This window comes from Mastomys coucha, unplaced genomic scaffold (assembly GCF_008632895.1).
Source record: "Mastomys coucha isolate ucsf_1 unplaced genomic scaffold, UCSF_Mcou_1 pScaffold5, whole genome shotgun sequence".
Classification (NCBI taxonomy): domain Eukaryota; kingdom Metazoa; phylum Chordata; class Mammalia; order Rodentia; family Muridae; genus Mastomys; species Mastomys coucha.
The window spans coordinates 55,849,916-55,865,461 of record NW_022196911.1 but is presented as its reverse complement, the minus strand read 5'-3'; the positions used below and the strand labels follow the sequence as shown (position 1 = coordinate 55,865,461).

Sequence of the window (15,546 nt, the reverse complement as noted above, 5' to 3'; positions counted from 1 at the left end):
TTTTTTTTTTGAGACAGGATTTTACTATGCAGCCCTGGCTGGTCTGGAACTCGTATGGATGAGGCTGACCTAGATCAGAGATCTTCAGTACATGTCACAGAAATCCCCCTGTCTCTGCCTTTCACACACCTCTGTACTCTTATTTGTTTTCTTGTTTTGGTTTGTTTGATTTGATTTGATTTAAAGTATGTTTTAGACAACAATTCCACTAGTTGAGATCGACCTGGCAGACCCAGGAACCTTCCCTTGGGCAGTCTCCTCCTCTTGACATGATGGATGGATCTGAAGTGGAGGGGCAGGGCTGCCTGAAGATGAGCTAGTACTTATGCTGTGCTCTGACTCTCAAGAAGCCTGCTCCTTCTGTCTCTGTTGACAGGAACTAGAGAAACTGGCATCTCGGAAATTGAGAATAAATGCCAAAGAAACCATGAGGATTGCAGAAAAGCTCTATACACAAGGGTAAATATGAGAGCTCACAGAGCAATCTGAAATCCCTCCCTCCCCTGGCCTCTATGCTAGGATTGTAATCCAGGGCCTTGCACACAGTAGGGATACACACTACCGTTGTGCTAAATTCTACTCTTGACTCCCCAGCAATTCTCCTGGGTCCTACCAAGTGTCAGCCAGCAGGCAGCACGTTTAGGGTTTGTGTGTGTGTATGTGTGTGTGTAAATATATATATAAATATATATAAATAAGACTATATATTCTGTGTGTGTGTGTGTGTGTGTGTGTGTGTGTGTGTGTGTGTGTGTGTGTAAATAAGCCTTGGGGCTGGAGAGATGATTCTGTGGCTAAGAGCATTGACTGGTCTTCCAGAGGTCCTGAGTTCAACTCCCAGCAACTACATGGTGGCTCATAACCATCTGTAATGGGCTGTAATGGGATCCGATGCCTTTTCTGGTGTGTCTGAAGACAGATACACAAATAAACATACAATAAATAAATAAACCTTAAAAAAAGAAAAGAAAGAAAGCCAGGCAGTGGTGGCACATGCTTTTAATGCACTTGGGAGGCAGAGGCAGGTGGATTTCTGAGTTCGAGGCCAACCTAGTCTACAGAGTGAGTTCCAGGACAGCCAGGGCTATACAAAGAAACCCTGTCTCGAAAAAAAAAAATAAAAGACATGAAACATTCAGGGTTTTTTCCTTTCTTTTTTTAACACTAAGGATTAAATCCAGAGTATCCCTCACACATGCTAGGATGCTAGACACACAGTACCACTGAGCCATATTAGGCAATACTGTTTTGGGAGGCATTTGTTTTGTTTTGTTTTTAGGTTTATTTATTTTTGTTTTATGCATACGGGTTTTGCCTGCGTGTATGTCTGTGTGCACTATGTGTGTGCCTAGTGCCAACAGAGGCCAGAAGAAGGTGTTGGTTCCCCTGGAGTTGGAATTGGATCCCCTGGAATTGGAATTATAGACAGTTGTTAGTTTCCTTGTTGGTGCTGGGAGTCAAACCCAGGTCCTCTAGCAAACAGCCCATGCTCTGAGCCCCCTTTCTAACACTGGGTAACACTGTTCTTTATCTGCTTTAAGAAGAAGGTATATTGGGGCTAGAGAGATGTCTCAGTAGTTAAAAGCACTTGCTACTCCTGCAGAGGACCTAGGTTCAATACCCAGCCCCCACACAATGGCTCATAACCATCTCTAACTCCAATGCTGAATTCTGAAAGTACCAGACATACTGGTGGTGCACAGATGTATATTATATGTATGCAAAACAGATAGATAATAAAGTTAATCTTAAAAACTTACAGAAGATTGTGCTGTTGGAACAGTCAGGTCCACTGAGGCTTACACCACACAGGGTCTTTCTGTTAGACTGGTTGCTATAAGGAGCCAGTGGTATGCCCTGAGCCAAAAGGAATTGCTGAGTCTTGGCCCTTTATAATGTATAGTGTGCTTTTGCTTTCTTGTCTAGGTTTGCAGAATGTCCTAGCAGGAAAGCCTGATGCTTTTGACCCCTTGAGGGGCCCTGTCTCCCACTACCCTGTCTCAGCTTAGGTGGTTAACAGTTACATTGGCAGTGTCTACAACTTCCAGAGGTTACAGAGCAATGAAAAAGCCTAACAATGCCTTCTGGTACCTTTCTCTTAGGTACATCAGCTACCCCCGGACAGAAACAAACATCTTCCCCAAAGACTTAAACCTGGTTGCATTGGTGGAACAGCAGACCCTGGATCCACACTGGGGGGCTTTTGCTCAGACCATTCTAGAGCGAGGCGGCCCCACTCCACGGAATGGGAGCAAATCTGATCAAGCTCACCCTCCCATTCACCCCACCAAATACACGAGCAGCTTGCAGGTTGGTTCCTCTGAGTGTGAACCCTGCTGGAGCGCAGAGCAAGTGCAGCACAGGTAGTGAGCCTGACGTGGCTCTGTTGGTTCTGGTTTTTGGAAACAGTGATACCAAATGTCTTTTACTTCAAGCGGGGAGTACAGGAAGCCTTCAGTGAATCTGTTTTGATGTTTTGAATTTCTCCAACCTTTGTGTTAAGATGAAGTTTTCACTGTGTAGATGAGGCTGGCCTCAGACTCAGAGATTCCCCTCATCTTTGCTTCCAAAGATTAAAAGTGTGTACCTAGCCTTAGTTATTTTTATTACATTTTATTTGTTGCAAGCATACATATGCAGAGGTCCGAGTACAAGGATGTAACTGGAGGTCTACACAGAAGGATCTGTACTTACATGTGTGTTGTGTCCTTACTGTTTATAAATGGCAATTTTTGGGCTGGGGCGAAAAAAATGAGTAAAGGGATTCTTCAAAGGAGGATTGCTAGATATGTAGATGAAAGTCTCATGAACTTTTTAATAGGGTGAACCTCACTAAATCCTTGCTTACCTGACTGATGGAATACTACCCCCAATTAATCACTGCTTGTGTATGCATGAGGGTAGCCTAAAGCTTTTGTTCAGTGTTATCTGTCTGTTTTTAGAAAGTATCATGCTAATTTCTTGTGCTTTCTCCTCACTATCTCTGGTCAGAGTTGTGAATTTTACATTGTGGCATACTCCCTTAATCCTGACACTTAGGAAGCAGAGGCAAGCAGATTTCCAAGTTCTAAAATGAGAACCATAATGAGAAAAAACAAAATGGATTGGTGAGATGGCTCAGTGGGTAAGACCACAGACTTCTCTTCTAAAAGTTCTGAGTTTAAATCCCAGCATCTGTATGGTGGCTCACAACCATCCGTAATGAGATCTGATGCCCTCTTCTGGTGTGTCTGAAGACAGCTACAGTGTACTTATTTATAATAATAAATGAATCTTTAAAAAGAAAAAAAAGGCAACAAGGGAGTAGCTTCCCAAGGACTCTCATACTCATGTCATTGCAGGGCTTGAGGAGCCATGGGTTCTAGTCTGTGTGGGCTCGAGGCTCACAGTAGCGTAAGTCAAGTTGAAACTCTGTTGGTGCTGTACTTGAAACATACTGTTCTGAAAGGAGTTTCACCTCCTCCTTTTCTTCAGGGAGATGATCGGTGTCTGTACGAGTTCATCGTTCGCCATTTCCTGGCTTGCTGCTCTCAGGATGCTCAGGGGCAAGAGACTACTGTGGAGATCGACATTGCCCAGGAGCGCTTTGTGGCCCACGGCCTCATAATTCTGGCTCGTAACTACCTAGATGTGTATCCGTATGATCACTGGAGTGACAAGGTGATAAGAGGGTGGCCCATCAGGGACAGGGGCTGCAGTTCTGCTCCAGCCTGTGACTCCTGATGGAGAAGGGCTGAACTGAGCATGAGGACAACTGGTCTGAACCCTCCATATGTTCCCCTGTAGCTCCTCCCCATCTATGAGCAAGGCTCCCGATTTCAGCCCAGCACTGTGGAAATGGTGGATGGGGAGACTAGCCCACCCCAACTGCTTACTGAAGCCGACCTCATCGCCCTCATGGAGAAACATGGTATCGGTCAGTGTCTTCTGTGGACCTCATCTCCTGGGCGTGCCCTCCTCTCAGGGAAGGCACTGTATTCCTCTTCCTATTCTGTACATTCAGAGAAGGGCCTGGAGCGCACATAAGTGCCAGAGCACTTACCTACCTTCATGAGGCCCTTTAATTCCACCCCAAATCCTGACTCAAGAAAGAAAATAAAAAACATTGAGGTCAGAACTGCACAGGTTAAGACCTTCCCTGAAGTCACAAAATATGTACACTATTAATATCCACTCCAGATAACTCCATGGCTAATGTGCTTTTTAAATTTGTTTTTACAGTGCTAGAGATAGACCCCAGAGTCTTGTACAAACTAGGCAAGCACTCTTAACACTGAGTTCTGGGGACCCCAGCCCTTCCAGTGCTCCTGAAGAACCCAACCCTGTACCTCGTGTGTAATGATATAGGTGTTTATTATGACTCAAGACTCAGTTGAAGGGCACCTTAGGACCTTTGGATTGGTTGTTCTTTTTTTTTTTTTTTTTTTAAAGATTTATTTATTTATTATATGTAAGTATACTGTAGCTGTCTTCAGATGCACCAGAAGAGGGCATCAGATCTCATTACGGGTGGTTGTGAGCCACCATGTGGTTGCTGGGATTTGAACTCATAACCTTCCGAAGAGCAGTCGGTGCTCTTCCCTGCTGAGCTATCTCACTAGCCCTGGTTATTCTTTTTGATCAAGACCAAATAAGAGCCAAGGCAGGAAGGTTAAAAGCGTTAAGGCCAGCCGGGCGATGGTGGTGCACACCTTTAATCCTAGTAGTTGGGAGGCAGAGGCAGGAGGATTTCTGAGTTCGAGGCCAGCCTGGTCTACAGAGTGAGTTCCAGGACAGCCAGGACTATACAGAGAAACCCTGTCTCGGAAAAAAATAAAAAATAAAAAGTGTTAAGGCCAGACTGGCAGCTGAGGAAGTCCCTGCCACAATATAAGATTTAAAGGCCTGGGGGTGGGGGGAGGTGATTAGAGGCCTGGGAGCCTAGCTAGTATGGTAGCACAGGATATAATCCCAGCACTTAAGAGGCTGATAAGGCAAGAAGATCAAGAGTTCAAGGTTATCCTGTATATATAGCAGGACCCTGTAATGAAAAGCACAATTCCAGAGGCTGAGAGATGGCTCGGCAGCTAAAAGAGTTTCCTGCTCTTGCAAAAGACTTGAATTCTTCCTCTCTCCCATGTTAGATGGCTCATGGCTGCCTGTAACCCCAGGTCCAGGAGATCTGATGTCCCCTTCATGGGCATCTACACTCATATGCACATACCCATGCAGAGACTTAAGATTAAAAATAAGGGCTGGCGAGATGGCTCAGTGGGTAAGAGCACTGACTGTTCTTCTGAAGGTCCTGAGTTCAAATCCCAGCAACCACATGGTGGCTCACAACCACTCATAATGAGATCAGGCTCACTCTTCTGGTGTGTCTGAAGACAGCAACAGTGTACTTATGTATAATAATAAATAAATCTTTGGGCCGGAGCGAACAGAGGTCCTAAAAAATTTCAATTCCCAACAAGGCTCACAGCCATCTGTACAGCTACAGTGTACTCATATACATAAAATAAAATAAATAAATCTTTAAAAAATAAATTTAAAAATAAGCCAGGTGTGGTATAGCAGTCCATTGTGATTTTTGATTTCTATGTCCCTAGCAGTACAGTTGCACTGAAAGCTTGGGCTACAGGTTTTGAATAGAGGTGGACAAAGAAAGCAAAACTGGAGAAGTGTCGATGTTACAGATGGTCTAGGAGGCCACTCAGTATAGTCTGACACGGGGAAGGAGAAGGATTTGAATGAGGAGTTGTAAGGCTGGAATTGACAATTGTGAGCCCTCAGATGTTAGGAGGGAGGAAAATCATAATTCAGATGTAAGTAAGAGATCTTACTTGCATAAACTGCGCAGACATAAGAGGTACCCATGGTAAATGAGATCCACAGGCCATGCTGGTGCTGCCGTCTGTATCACCTCAGAATAATAGGGATATGAGATGGACTTGGTGGCAAACACCTGCAATTTCAGTAGTTGGGAGGTAGAGAATTCAGAGTTCAAGGGAACCTGTGGCTACACAACATGTTCAAGGCCAACTGGACCTATATACTAGATGCTACTGCTGAGGAGGAAGAGGGTGGTGGTGGTGGTGGTGGTGGTGGTGGTGGTGGTGGTGATGATGTTGATGATGATGATGATGATAAGGAAATGGTTTCTAGGTACTGATGCAACTCATGCAGAGCACATCGAGACCATCAAAGCCCGGATGTATGTGGGACTCACCTCAGACAAGCGGTTCCTGCCTGGGCACCTGGGCATGGGACTTGTGGAAGGTAAAGCACTAGGGAGTTGCAGTGGACGGTGGGGAGGCCAGGGTGCCCCAAGTTCCTGATGGCATCATTTAGAACCTCACAGCACTGCTCTTTCCCTCCAGGTTACGATTCCATGGGTTATGAGATGTCCAAGCCTGACCTCCGTGCGGAGCTGGAAGCTGACCTCAAGCTGATCTGTGAGGGCAAGAAGGATAAGTTTCAAGTTCTAAGGCAGCAAGTGCAGAAATACAAGCAGGTTTTCATTGAAGCAGTGGCAAAGGCAAAGAAGTGAGTGCCAGACCCTGCTTCCCTGTGCTGGTGTTCTGTAGCTCCTAGCCATGCTACAGCACCCCCACCCCAGACTGAGAGCCCTTGTGGAGGATGCCATAGCACCCGCAGTACTGAGAGCTCCTGGGGAGGGGGCTAACTACACAAACACTGTTCCTTGGATTTTCACCTCTGGGTTCAGTTTATTCCTTCCTAGAAAAACTGGCACAAATGGATTTGAGCTTTAGAAGTGCCACTTTCGCCTTTAATCCCAGCACTTGGGGGTCGGAGACTGAGCCATCTCGCCAGCCCCTATCTAAGCTTTCAAATGGCTGAGTGCCCAGAGACACCTGGAAAGCATGGCCATACAAAGTGCTCATGCGCCTGCCCTTTGCATCTCCCTGTGAGCACACAGTGAATCAGACCTGGCATGCCCCCTTTGTGGTCAGGTCACATCCTGAGATTTGCAGCTAGTGTGTGAAAGGGGAACAGTCTTGTCACTGAGTTCTCAGTCTGGGGTCTCCTTCCCTCCAAGCAGTGGCAGGCCAATACCCAGCTGGTGTTCCCTGGGAACGTCTCAATGTGTAGGGTCAGTGTTCTGTATAGCTATTATTATATGGATGGCAGGAAATGCCACTTGGGGTTTTGTTTGTTTGTTTGTTTGGTTGGTTGGTTGGTTGGTTGGTTGGTTGGTTGGCTTTGTGTGTGTGTGTTTGTGTGCGCGTGTGTGTGTGTGTGTGTGTGTGTGTGTGTGTGTGTGTGTATGTGTGTGTTCACGTGCGTGCTATGAGGCGGGGGGGGGCGGGGGAAGAGAGAGAGAGAATGCATGCATGCTCGTGCGTGCATGCCCTGAATGTGAGTGTATACATGCAAGGCAAATGTATACAGGCCAGAGGACAATCTTTAGAGGTTAGTTCTCTTCTTCCACTGTGGGTGTTCCAAGGATCCAACTCAAATGGTCAGGCTTGCACATTTACCCACTGAACCTTTGGGCCAATCCCAATTTGTTTTGTTTTGTTTTGTTTTAAGATTTTATTTATTTTATGTTGGTACACTGTCATTCTCTTCAGACACACCAGAAGAAGGCATCAGATCCCATTACAGATGGTTGTGAGCTACCATGTGGTTGCTGGGAATTGAACTCAGGGCCTCTAGAAGAGCAGTCAGTGCTCTTAACCTCTGAGCCATCTCTCTAGACCCCCAATTTGGGTTTTTTAATCCTTGAGACTACTAGCCTGTAGCAGAATTGGATAGACAGACATCACTAAATGTGCACTGTTTGTGTGAGCCCAGGAGCCTAGAGCTAGGAGCAGAGGGGTAGAGAGCTCCATGTCCTTTCTGCCCTTAGCTTCCAGTCTTATGTGTATTGTGGATACCTAAGAGTGCTATAAAGGCCTTTTTAATGAAACTGGTTTGTGTATCTACTTTTTCTTCAGGTTGGATGAGGCCTTATCTCAGTACTTAGGAGAAGGGACAGAGGTGTCCCATCAAGAAGAGATCTACCCAGCCATTCCTGAGCCTGTTCGGAAGTGCCCACAGTGTAACAAGGATATGGTCCTCAAGACGAAGAAGAGTGGTGGGTTAGTGCCTGGCTCCCCTCTTATCTGCTCCCTGAGTATATACTTGGATGACCCCTAGCTCTGAAAGGCCATGTCATGCCCATATTATTGTTTAGAAGTAGGCCTGCTCTTGGCTGACCCTGGGCAAGATGATAGAACTGGGAAGGTAGCAAGGCAGCACCTGGGTGCTGAGTGCTACGGGAATGTATATTCCATGAAAAGGAGGCAGGCTGGAGTGATGGCTCAGCAGGTAAGAGCGCTGGATACTCTTGCAAAGGACCCAAGTATGGTTCCCAGCAAACGTCTACAAGCATTTCACAGCCATCTTTTGACCTCCAAGGGTACCAGACACATAAAATAAGATAGTTTTTTTCTTTCCCTAAGGGTCATGTCTACTTCACTGCATTATAGGGGAGAGTTTTTAAACAGTTTTATGTGTGTACATGTACCATAAGCATGCAGATGCCTGCAGGATCCAGAAGAGAGTTTGGATCTCCTAGAACTGGAGTTACAGCTGATCGTGAACTCTCCGGTCTGAGTGCTGGGAACCAAACTTGGGTCCTCTGCAAGAATGGGTAGTGTTCATAACCATGGAGCCATCTCTCAAGCCCTAGGGATCTATGTTGTTGTTTGTCTGTTTTCACTTTTGTTATTTGAGGTGTAGGAGTAGAACCCAGGACCTCATCATATACTTGGCAGCTCTCTTCTACCTACTCCCAACCTAGAGTGGGTTTCTGTTTTGTTTGTTTTGTCTTTGATCCAGGGTCTTGCTTATGTATCCTAAGCTAACCTTGAGCTCTAAATCTTCCTGCCTTAGCTTCTCAAGTGCCTGGAGTATAAGCATGCATTAGTACACTGGGCTGAGAGTGGCGGATTTTAAAGATGAAACACAATACTGTGTATGCACAGGGCACTTCCTACGTGACTTCACCTTAGTCAGTGGTGTTTTGCTTGTTTTTGAAACAGGGTCCCATTCACTCTGTAGCTCAAGGTAAGCTGAAACTCAGTGTATAGCCCAGACCTGCCTCACACTTATTAAATTTTCCTCAGCTTCCCAAGTACTGGAATTATGTTGGAGAAACACCACACACTGGTGGTAATGGTGGTCTACGTAGAGTCAGCAGTAATTACATTTTACATTTTTTTCCCCTTGTGACAAGGTTTCTCTGTATAACTTTTGCTGTCCTAGAACTTGCTCTGTAGACCAAGTTGGCCTTGAACTCACAGAGATTTACCTGCCTCTGCCTCCCAAGTGCTGAGATCAAAGGCAAGTGCCAGCAACACACATCTATTGATGCAATTTTAGGGAGGGACATGAGAAGCATGCAAGAAGGATTTTTAATTATTCTGTGTCATGATGTGTTCCAATTAAGTGTGTTCCAAGTGTAAGCCAAGAAGTATTTTCTTAGGGTGGGGTCTGGTGGCACGTACCTTTAATCCCAGCACTCAGGAGGCAGAGGCAGATATGTCTCTATGATCAGGCTAACTTGGTCTAAATAGCAAGTTCCAGGCCATCCAGGGCTTCACAGTCAGACCCTGACTTAGAAAACCAAGAAAATGAAGGAAGGCTCTTCCTGGTACATGGATATAATCACTGTGCCTTCCAGATTCCTGAATTTGACCTATCCACTCTGTTCTTCAGGTTCTACCTGAGCTGCATGGGGTTCCCAGAATGTCGGTCAGCTGTGTGGTTTCCTGACTCAGTGCTGGAGGCCAGCAGGGACAACAGTGTGTGTTCTGTTTGCCAGCCACCCCCTGTGTACAGGTGAGCTGGATGACTCTGGGGCATGCAGAACTCGTTCCTGTTCTCACTGAAACCCAGGCAAGAGTGTCTAAGGCAGTAGTTCTCAACCTGTGGGTCATGACCCCTTGGCAAACTTCTATCTCCAAAAATATTTACATTACAATAGCAAAATTACAGATATGAGGTAGCAATGGAAATTATTTTATGGTTGGGTGTCACCACATCTGAGGAGCTGTATTAAGGGGATGTTAGGAAGGCTGAGGACCCCTGCTCTAGGGAATGCTGTTCTCAGCCTCTGCAGAAGTCACAGAGGCCTGGCTGCCTCTGTCCCTGAGCGCTGGGAGAAGATTCCACCATGCACAATTTGGCACCCACATTTCTTACTGACATAGTTTTAAAATGATTTATAGGACAAAACACTTACTTTCTAAAGCAGATTCACAGCATCACCACTGAAGAAAGTGATGCTGTTCATTTGGGCGAGATGGGGTGTAAACACAGCCGTCTCTTTCCTGTGTACCACTGAACCAGCACAGTTCATCGCTCCTGGAAAACTCTCCATTGAGTACTTGTGGAAGCATGGGGTAGACTAGACACATTCTTGCCCATCTTGACTTCCTTACCTTGAAAGAGCCCCAGAGTCCTGAGGGGGACAGTGATGTAGAGAAGTAGAACTTTGCAGAGGTGCCTATATGTGGGTTGATCTGTATGCTCCTGCTCTGTACTCTGAATGGGCTTCCTGGGATAAGCAGGGAGGCTGTGACTGGCCACCACTGTGCACCAGGACAAAGGATAATATCTTGTCTCATCTTGGCCTCACTAGGTTAAAGCTGAAATTTAAGCGTGGTAGCCTTCCCCCAACTATGCCCCTGGAGTTTGTCGGCTGCATAGGTGGATGTGATGAGACTTTGAATGAAATCTTCAGCCTGCGATTTCCACGGGCTCTCCCAAGAGCTAGCCAGCCTTCTGGCCACCTGCAGGCCAGCCAGGTCCTCAACAGGATGGACAGCAGTCAGCATAGCCTATCTCAACCTCTTGTTAACCGACATACTGGACCTTCAAAGGCAGTGGCCCAAACCTTGCTACCACCCACTGCTGCTAGTGAAAGCAACTCTGTGACCTGCAACTGTGGCCGGGAGGCTGTGCTGCTCACGGTCCGCAAGGAGGGCCCCAACCAGGGCCGGCACTTCTATAAGTGCAATGGTGGTGCTTGCAACTTCTTCCTGTGGGCTGACAGCAGCCATCCCACTGGAGGAGGGCCCCCCACCTCTGCATCAAGACCCGCAGGCAGCTCCGTAGGATACTCATCTGGCTTAGGCAGCCACATGGATGGATTTGGCAGCCTTGGTGATGACAGTGATGGAGGTACATCCTGCCTATGTGGGCAGCCTGCTGTCACAAGGACTGTGCAGAAGGATGGACCCAACAAAGGACGCCAGTTCCACACCTGTGCCAAGCCACGAGAGCAGCAGTGTGGCTTTTTTCAGTGGGTGGATGAGAACATGGCCCCAGGTGAGGCAGCAGGGCAGAGGATCTCTACATAGGTTTTCACAGTGGCTAGCCGTGCAGAGACCAGACAAGGAGGGAGGCCAGATCGCTGTAGTAGGGGATCAGCAGGCTCAGTCATTAAGAATACTTGCTGCTCTACCAGAGGGACTTGAGTTCAGTTCCAGCACCCACATCAGGTAGATCATAACCAATCACCTGTAACTAGCTCCAGGGAGTCCAATGTCCTCTTCTGCAGACATTTGTACTCATATATAAGCTTATATACATACATGAGTAAAAATAAAATAGTTTAAAAAGAAAAAGCAAGTAACAGGTGGTAGGTACATCATGTCCTTGACAGAGAGCTGACCTTCACAAAGCAGGAGGAGTCTGCCCATGGTTCACCTGCCTTGTAAAAGTTGACACCTCTACCCAATGTTGTACCTTTTGATTTTGGTTTTGTTTTGAGAAATAGTCTCATGTAGCCCAGGTTGACCTTGGGCTACCCTTCTGTCCCTTAGGTACTAGCATTGTAGGCATATACCACCACACTGGGCATTGGACCTGGTTCCTGATCATATCAATGGTGAACACATCTTTCCTGTCTTCTCCCACAGGGAGTTTTGCAGCCCCAGCATGGCCAGGAGGCAGAGGAAAAGCCCAGAGATCAGAGGCTGCAAGCAAAAGACAAAGGGCTGGTTCCTCAGATGCAGGGTCTACAGTAAAAAAGCCTCGGAAATGTAGCCTTTGCCACCAACCTGGACACACCCGGCCCTTTTGTCCTCAGAACAGATGATGGCAGGGGAGGTGGAGGAAGTTGCCTAGAGCAGGAATGAACTAATTGGGACCAGGTGGCTGTCCACTGTCCTGGAAACCTAGGGAGGTACTGGGTTTTAGAGTGGACCTTCCTTTGTTGAAGAGTACAAAGACCAGACATGTCAGGAAAGTCTGGCTGGCTCTGCTAGATGCTGCTGCTCTGTCTGTGGCTCAGGAGTGACTCTGGATGCTGTGCTGATGGAACCTGAGGAGAAGGGCAGTCAGCATGTAAGCAAACCTGACCTCGGGTGACCTTCCAAGCCCCGACAAGGTCGCTGTCTGCCAAGTGAGAAGCAGGTACTGCTTCCCACAAGCACAGGCATCCCGCTAGGCATCCCGCTAGGCATCCCGGCGGGCCTCCTCTGCACAGCTGTTTGTGACGCGGCTAGCCTGTGTTTCCGCTGAAGCTTCCACCCCTGTCCCATCTAGGACACCCGTAGCTCATGTGCCTTAATAAAAAAAAAAAAAAAGTCCATCCGTGTTTTCTGGTGGTATTTGGTCTGGGGATGCCAGCAGGAGCCAGTAAAGTCCAAAGGACCTCTTCTTGGAACTCTCCCTCTGCCCCCACTTGCCCGGTTCTTCTCTGCTGCGGCTTGTCCCTTGAACCTGGCAGATTCCGGGGCACTGACCTTTGCAGAGGAGGCTGTGTACCTCTCCATCACAAACTTCTAGACGAGTCATGCTAGCTTTGTCCTACACTTGAGAAGTGAGATGTGAATTGTTCTTGAGTTGCAAGTTTGTGAAGCAGCTGGGGTTGTGTTAGGTCAGAGCAACAGCCTTGATTAGACAGGAGCTCTCAGCCTGGCTGGTAGCAGGCTTTCACCAGTCAGTATTCCTACCGTTGCTCAGTGGGCACTGTTTGCAGCCTGCCTTTAGGGTCTGATTCACAACTGGCCTTACCTGTTTGAACACTTCAATAGAAACCTCATGTACCTGCTGTGCCTAGGCTGGCTTCAAGCTCAGAGATCCCTGCCTCTGCCTCTGGAGGGCTGGGAAGAAAAGTGTGTGCCGCCATGCCCGACTTCCATTTGTTTGTTTATTTGGAAATTTTGTCCAAGGTCTTTATTGTTGCTTAGACTTTGTTTTGTTTTTCAAGGCAGTATTTCTGTGTGTAGCCCTGGCTGTTCTGGATTCGAACTCAGAAAGATCCCCCTGCCTCTGCCTCCAGTGGGCTGGAATTAAAGGCACACACCACCACGTCTGACACTTGAAAGTGAGAATTTACAGGGTTTGACATTAAAGCTGGCAAGAATAACTACTGACCTTGGACAGGCAATTGTCTCCGTCTAAGCACGAGACAGAAGACACAGCCAAGAATGTTGTGTGTTGATTCTACAATTGAAAGTGCTGGATTCCGAAGTCAGCTGCTCCCTTAAAAAAAAACCAAAACAACCTGAAGGAAATAGCAAGTGGTTAGTTTTCCTTGAGGACCAGAGGGAGAGAGAAAAAGAGGTAGAAGTGGAGTGAAGGGAAGGGGAGACTAGCTGTCCAGGGCTAGGGGCTGGAGGGTCTGTTGAGTCCAGTAATGGCAGACTAGACCTAGAGCAGTTTGTGTTTGGGATGGGGTCTTTCAGGGGGAAGGGGACACATACCCAGATAGTGTTGAGGTCTCTGTTAGCTGCCTTGTCCGGAGGACAGATGTTGAGAGGGAGTGATAATTGTTCCCTGGGTTCACTGTATGAAGTCCTTGAATGAACGTGAGGAAGAAGGGTGGTGGGAGGGAACGAGATGGGGAGAAGAGGGGAGGATGGGAGTGGCTGGAGGGGTGCTGGTGGATGAGGGGTGCTGGAGGATGGAGGGGTGCTAGTGGATGGAGGAAGCCAATCTTCACTTGTCTGCCTTTGGATCAAGATGTAGAACTTTCAGCTTCTCTAACCCCATAGATGCTGCCATGTCTCCTGCCATGATGATAATGGACTGAACCTATAAACCAGCCCCAATTAAATGTTGTCCTTTGTAAGAGTTGCCTTGGTCATGGTATCTGTTCACAACAGTAAAACCCTAACAAAGAAGGAAGTTGGTACCATGAGTAGGGTATTGTTACAGTAGGCCTGACCATGTTTTTGTTTGGAAGAATGTGGATTTGGAAAAGAAATGGTTTAAGTGTGGCTTAATGGGTCATCCTCGTAGGAATATGGAAGATGGTGGTATTGAGGGTGATGTGAACTGTGGTGGCACAAGAGGTTTCAACAGAGAAGAATGCTAGTATGTGGCCTAGAGACTGTTTTTTGTGATATTTTGGTGAAGTGATGCGACCCCCTCGACCAGCAAGGAAGACTCTCGAGCTCTTCTTCAAGCAGTTTTTATTCAGGAACTTCTGCCAACCAACCCCGGTAAGCTACGTGGGTAAAGCAGATAGGCCACTCTTATGTGAAAGCAAGCGCAACCAGCAAGCACAGCCAAATAAGGACTTGTTTGTCACTGAGAGCGCTTGCTGTCTGGCTAGCGGAAGGCGGAAGCCTGCGCCATCTTTTAGGCCCTGCACATCGCAGCTCTTCACAGTGAAGGGCGTGGCTGGGTTTTGCTACTGAAGGAAGGAAGGGGCTAAGGAAGTCTTGAAACAGCCTGGTATAAATTCTGTTGTGTGGTTACTAAAAGTTCACTCTTATGAAGACTGTTTTAATGAAGAGTGGCAGGCTTAAAAAGAAATACAAAGAGTAAAAGGGCACCAATTAGTGCAGTGGTGCTGAATCCTGTGTTCAAGGAGATAAACTGATTGAGGGAGTGGTGACTTTGGAGCAAGATCCCACCTAGCTAAGCTTAGTTCCAATCGTGGTTGTTCGAGCCCAGGAGATAAAGCCAAGCGGGTCTCTTGAGTTCAAAGCTAGCCTAAGACAGAAAAAGTTCTATGTAAAGAAAAGCTTTTTAAGTCCTGGAGTAGTGGTGCATACCTTTTATCCCAGGAAACAGAGCTGTACAGATCTCAGAGTTCAAGATCAATCCACAGAGCAAGTTCCAGAACAGCGAAGTTAGGCAGTGAGGGAGTTGAAAAACAGAAAGCTGGTAATAGAATTGGGGGGGAGGGGGTTCCAGCCCCAGCAAGCAGCAGAACTTAGCAGCTTTGGCCATGTAGCTATGGCATTGGAGTCAAGAATAAAAAAAAAACTACTGGAACAATTGATGCTGGCTAGCTACAGCTAAGAAACTGGGGGTGATTAAGAAGAGACCAGCATCACTGAGGTAAAATCTGGGAAGTGTTTTCTGAGATCCAGAGATAGCAAGGTTGTACCTTGTACTGCATCGGGACTTGGTAATGTGTGAGAGTCGCCCAGGTGGTAATGGTTTTGAAGGCATGAAGGGATCATGAAGAGCAGCTAAGTCTTGGCACTGTGCGAGGCTAAGGAAGGCTATTGTTAAAGGTACAGCTTTGCTGGAGAGATGGCTCAGTGGTTAAGAGCACTGACTGCTTTTCCAGAGATCCTAAGTTCAAATCCC

At 47.1% G+C, this 15,546-nt stretch overlaps 1 protein-coding gene across 5 annotated transcripts in view; it reads left to right on the top strand.

Annotated features, from left to right (window-relative positions):
• Nucleotides 1–12,586, top strand: part of Top3a (DNA topoisomerase III alpha) — a 40,839-nt gene extending 28,253 nt beyond the window's left edge. For all 5 annotated transcript variants that reach the window (XM_031354873.1, XM_031354871.1, XM_031354868.1 and 2 more), the window contains 10 exons: nucleotides 377–459; nucleotides 2,103–2,310; nucleotides 3,475–3,660; nucleotides 3,787–3,916; nucleotides 6,145–6,258; nucleotides 6,360–6,525; nucleotides 7,941–8,084; nucleotides 9,706–9,828; nucleotides 10,631–11,319; nucleotides 11,913–12,586. In XM_031354873.1, coding sequence (XP_031210733.1) covers nucleotides 377–459; nucleotides 2,103–2,310; nucleotides 3,475–3,660; nucleotides 3,787–3,916; nucleotides 6,145–6,258; nucleotides 6,360–6,525; nucleotides 7,941–8,084; nucleotides 9,706–9,828; nucleotides 10,631–11,319; nucleotides 11,913–12,091 — 2,022 coding nt within the window. In that variant the 3' untranslated portion in view covers nucleotides 12,092–12,586. The remainder of the gene's footprint in view (nucleotides 1–376; nucleotides 460–2,102; nucleotides 2,311–3,474; nucleotides 3,661–3,786; nucleotides 3,917–6,144; nucleotides 6,259–6,359; nucleotides 6,526–7,940; nucleotides 8,085–9,705; nucleotides 9,829–10,630; nucleotides 11,320–11,912) is intronic.
• Nucleotides 12,587–15,546: the final 2,960 nt, after the last annotated feature.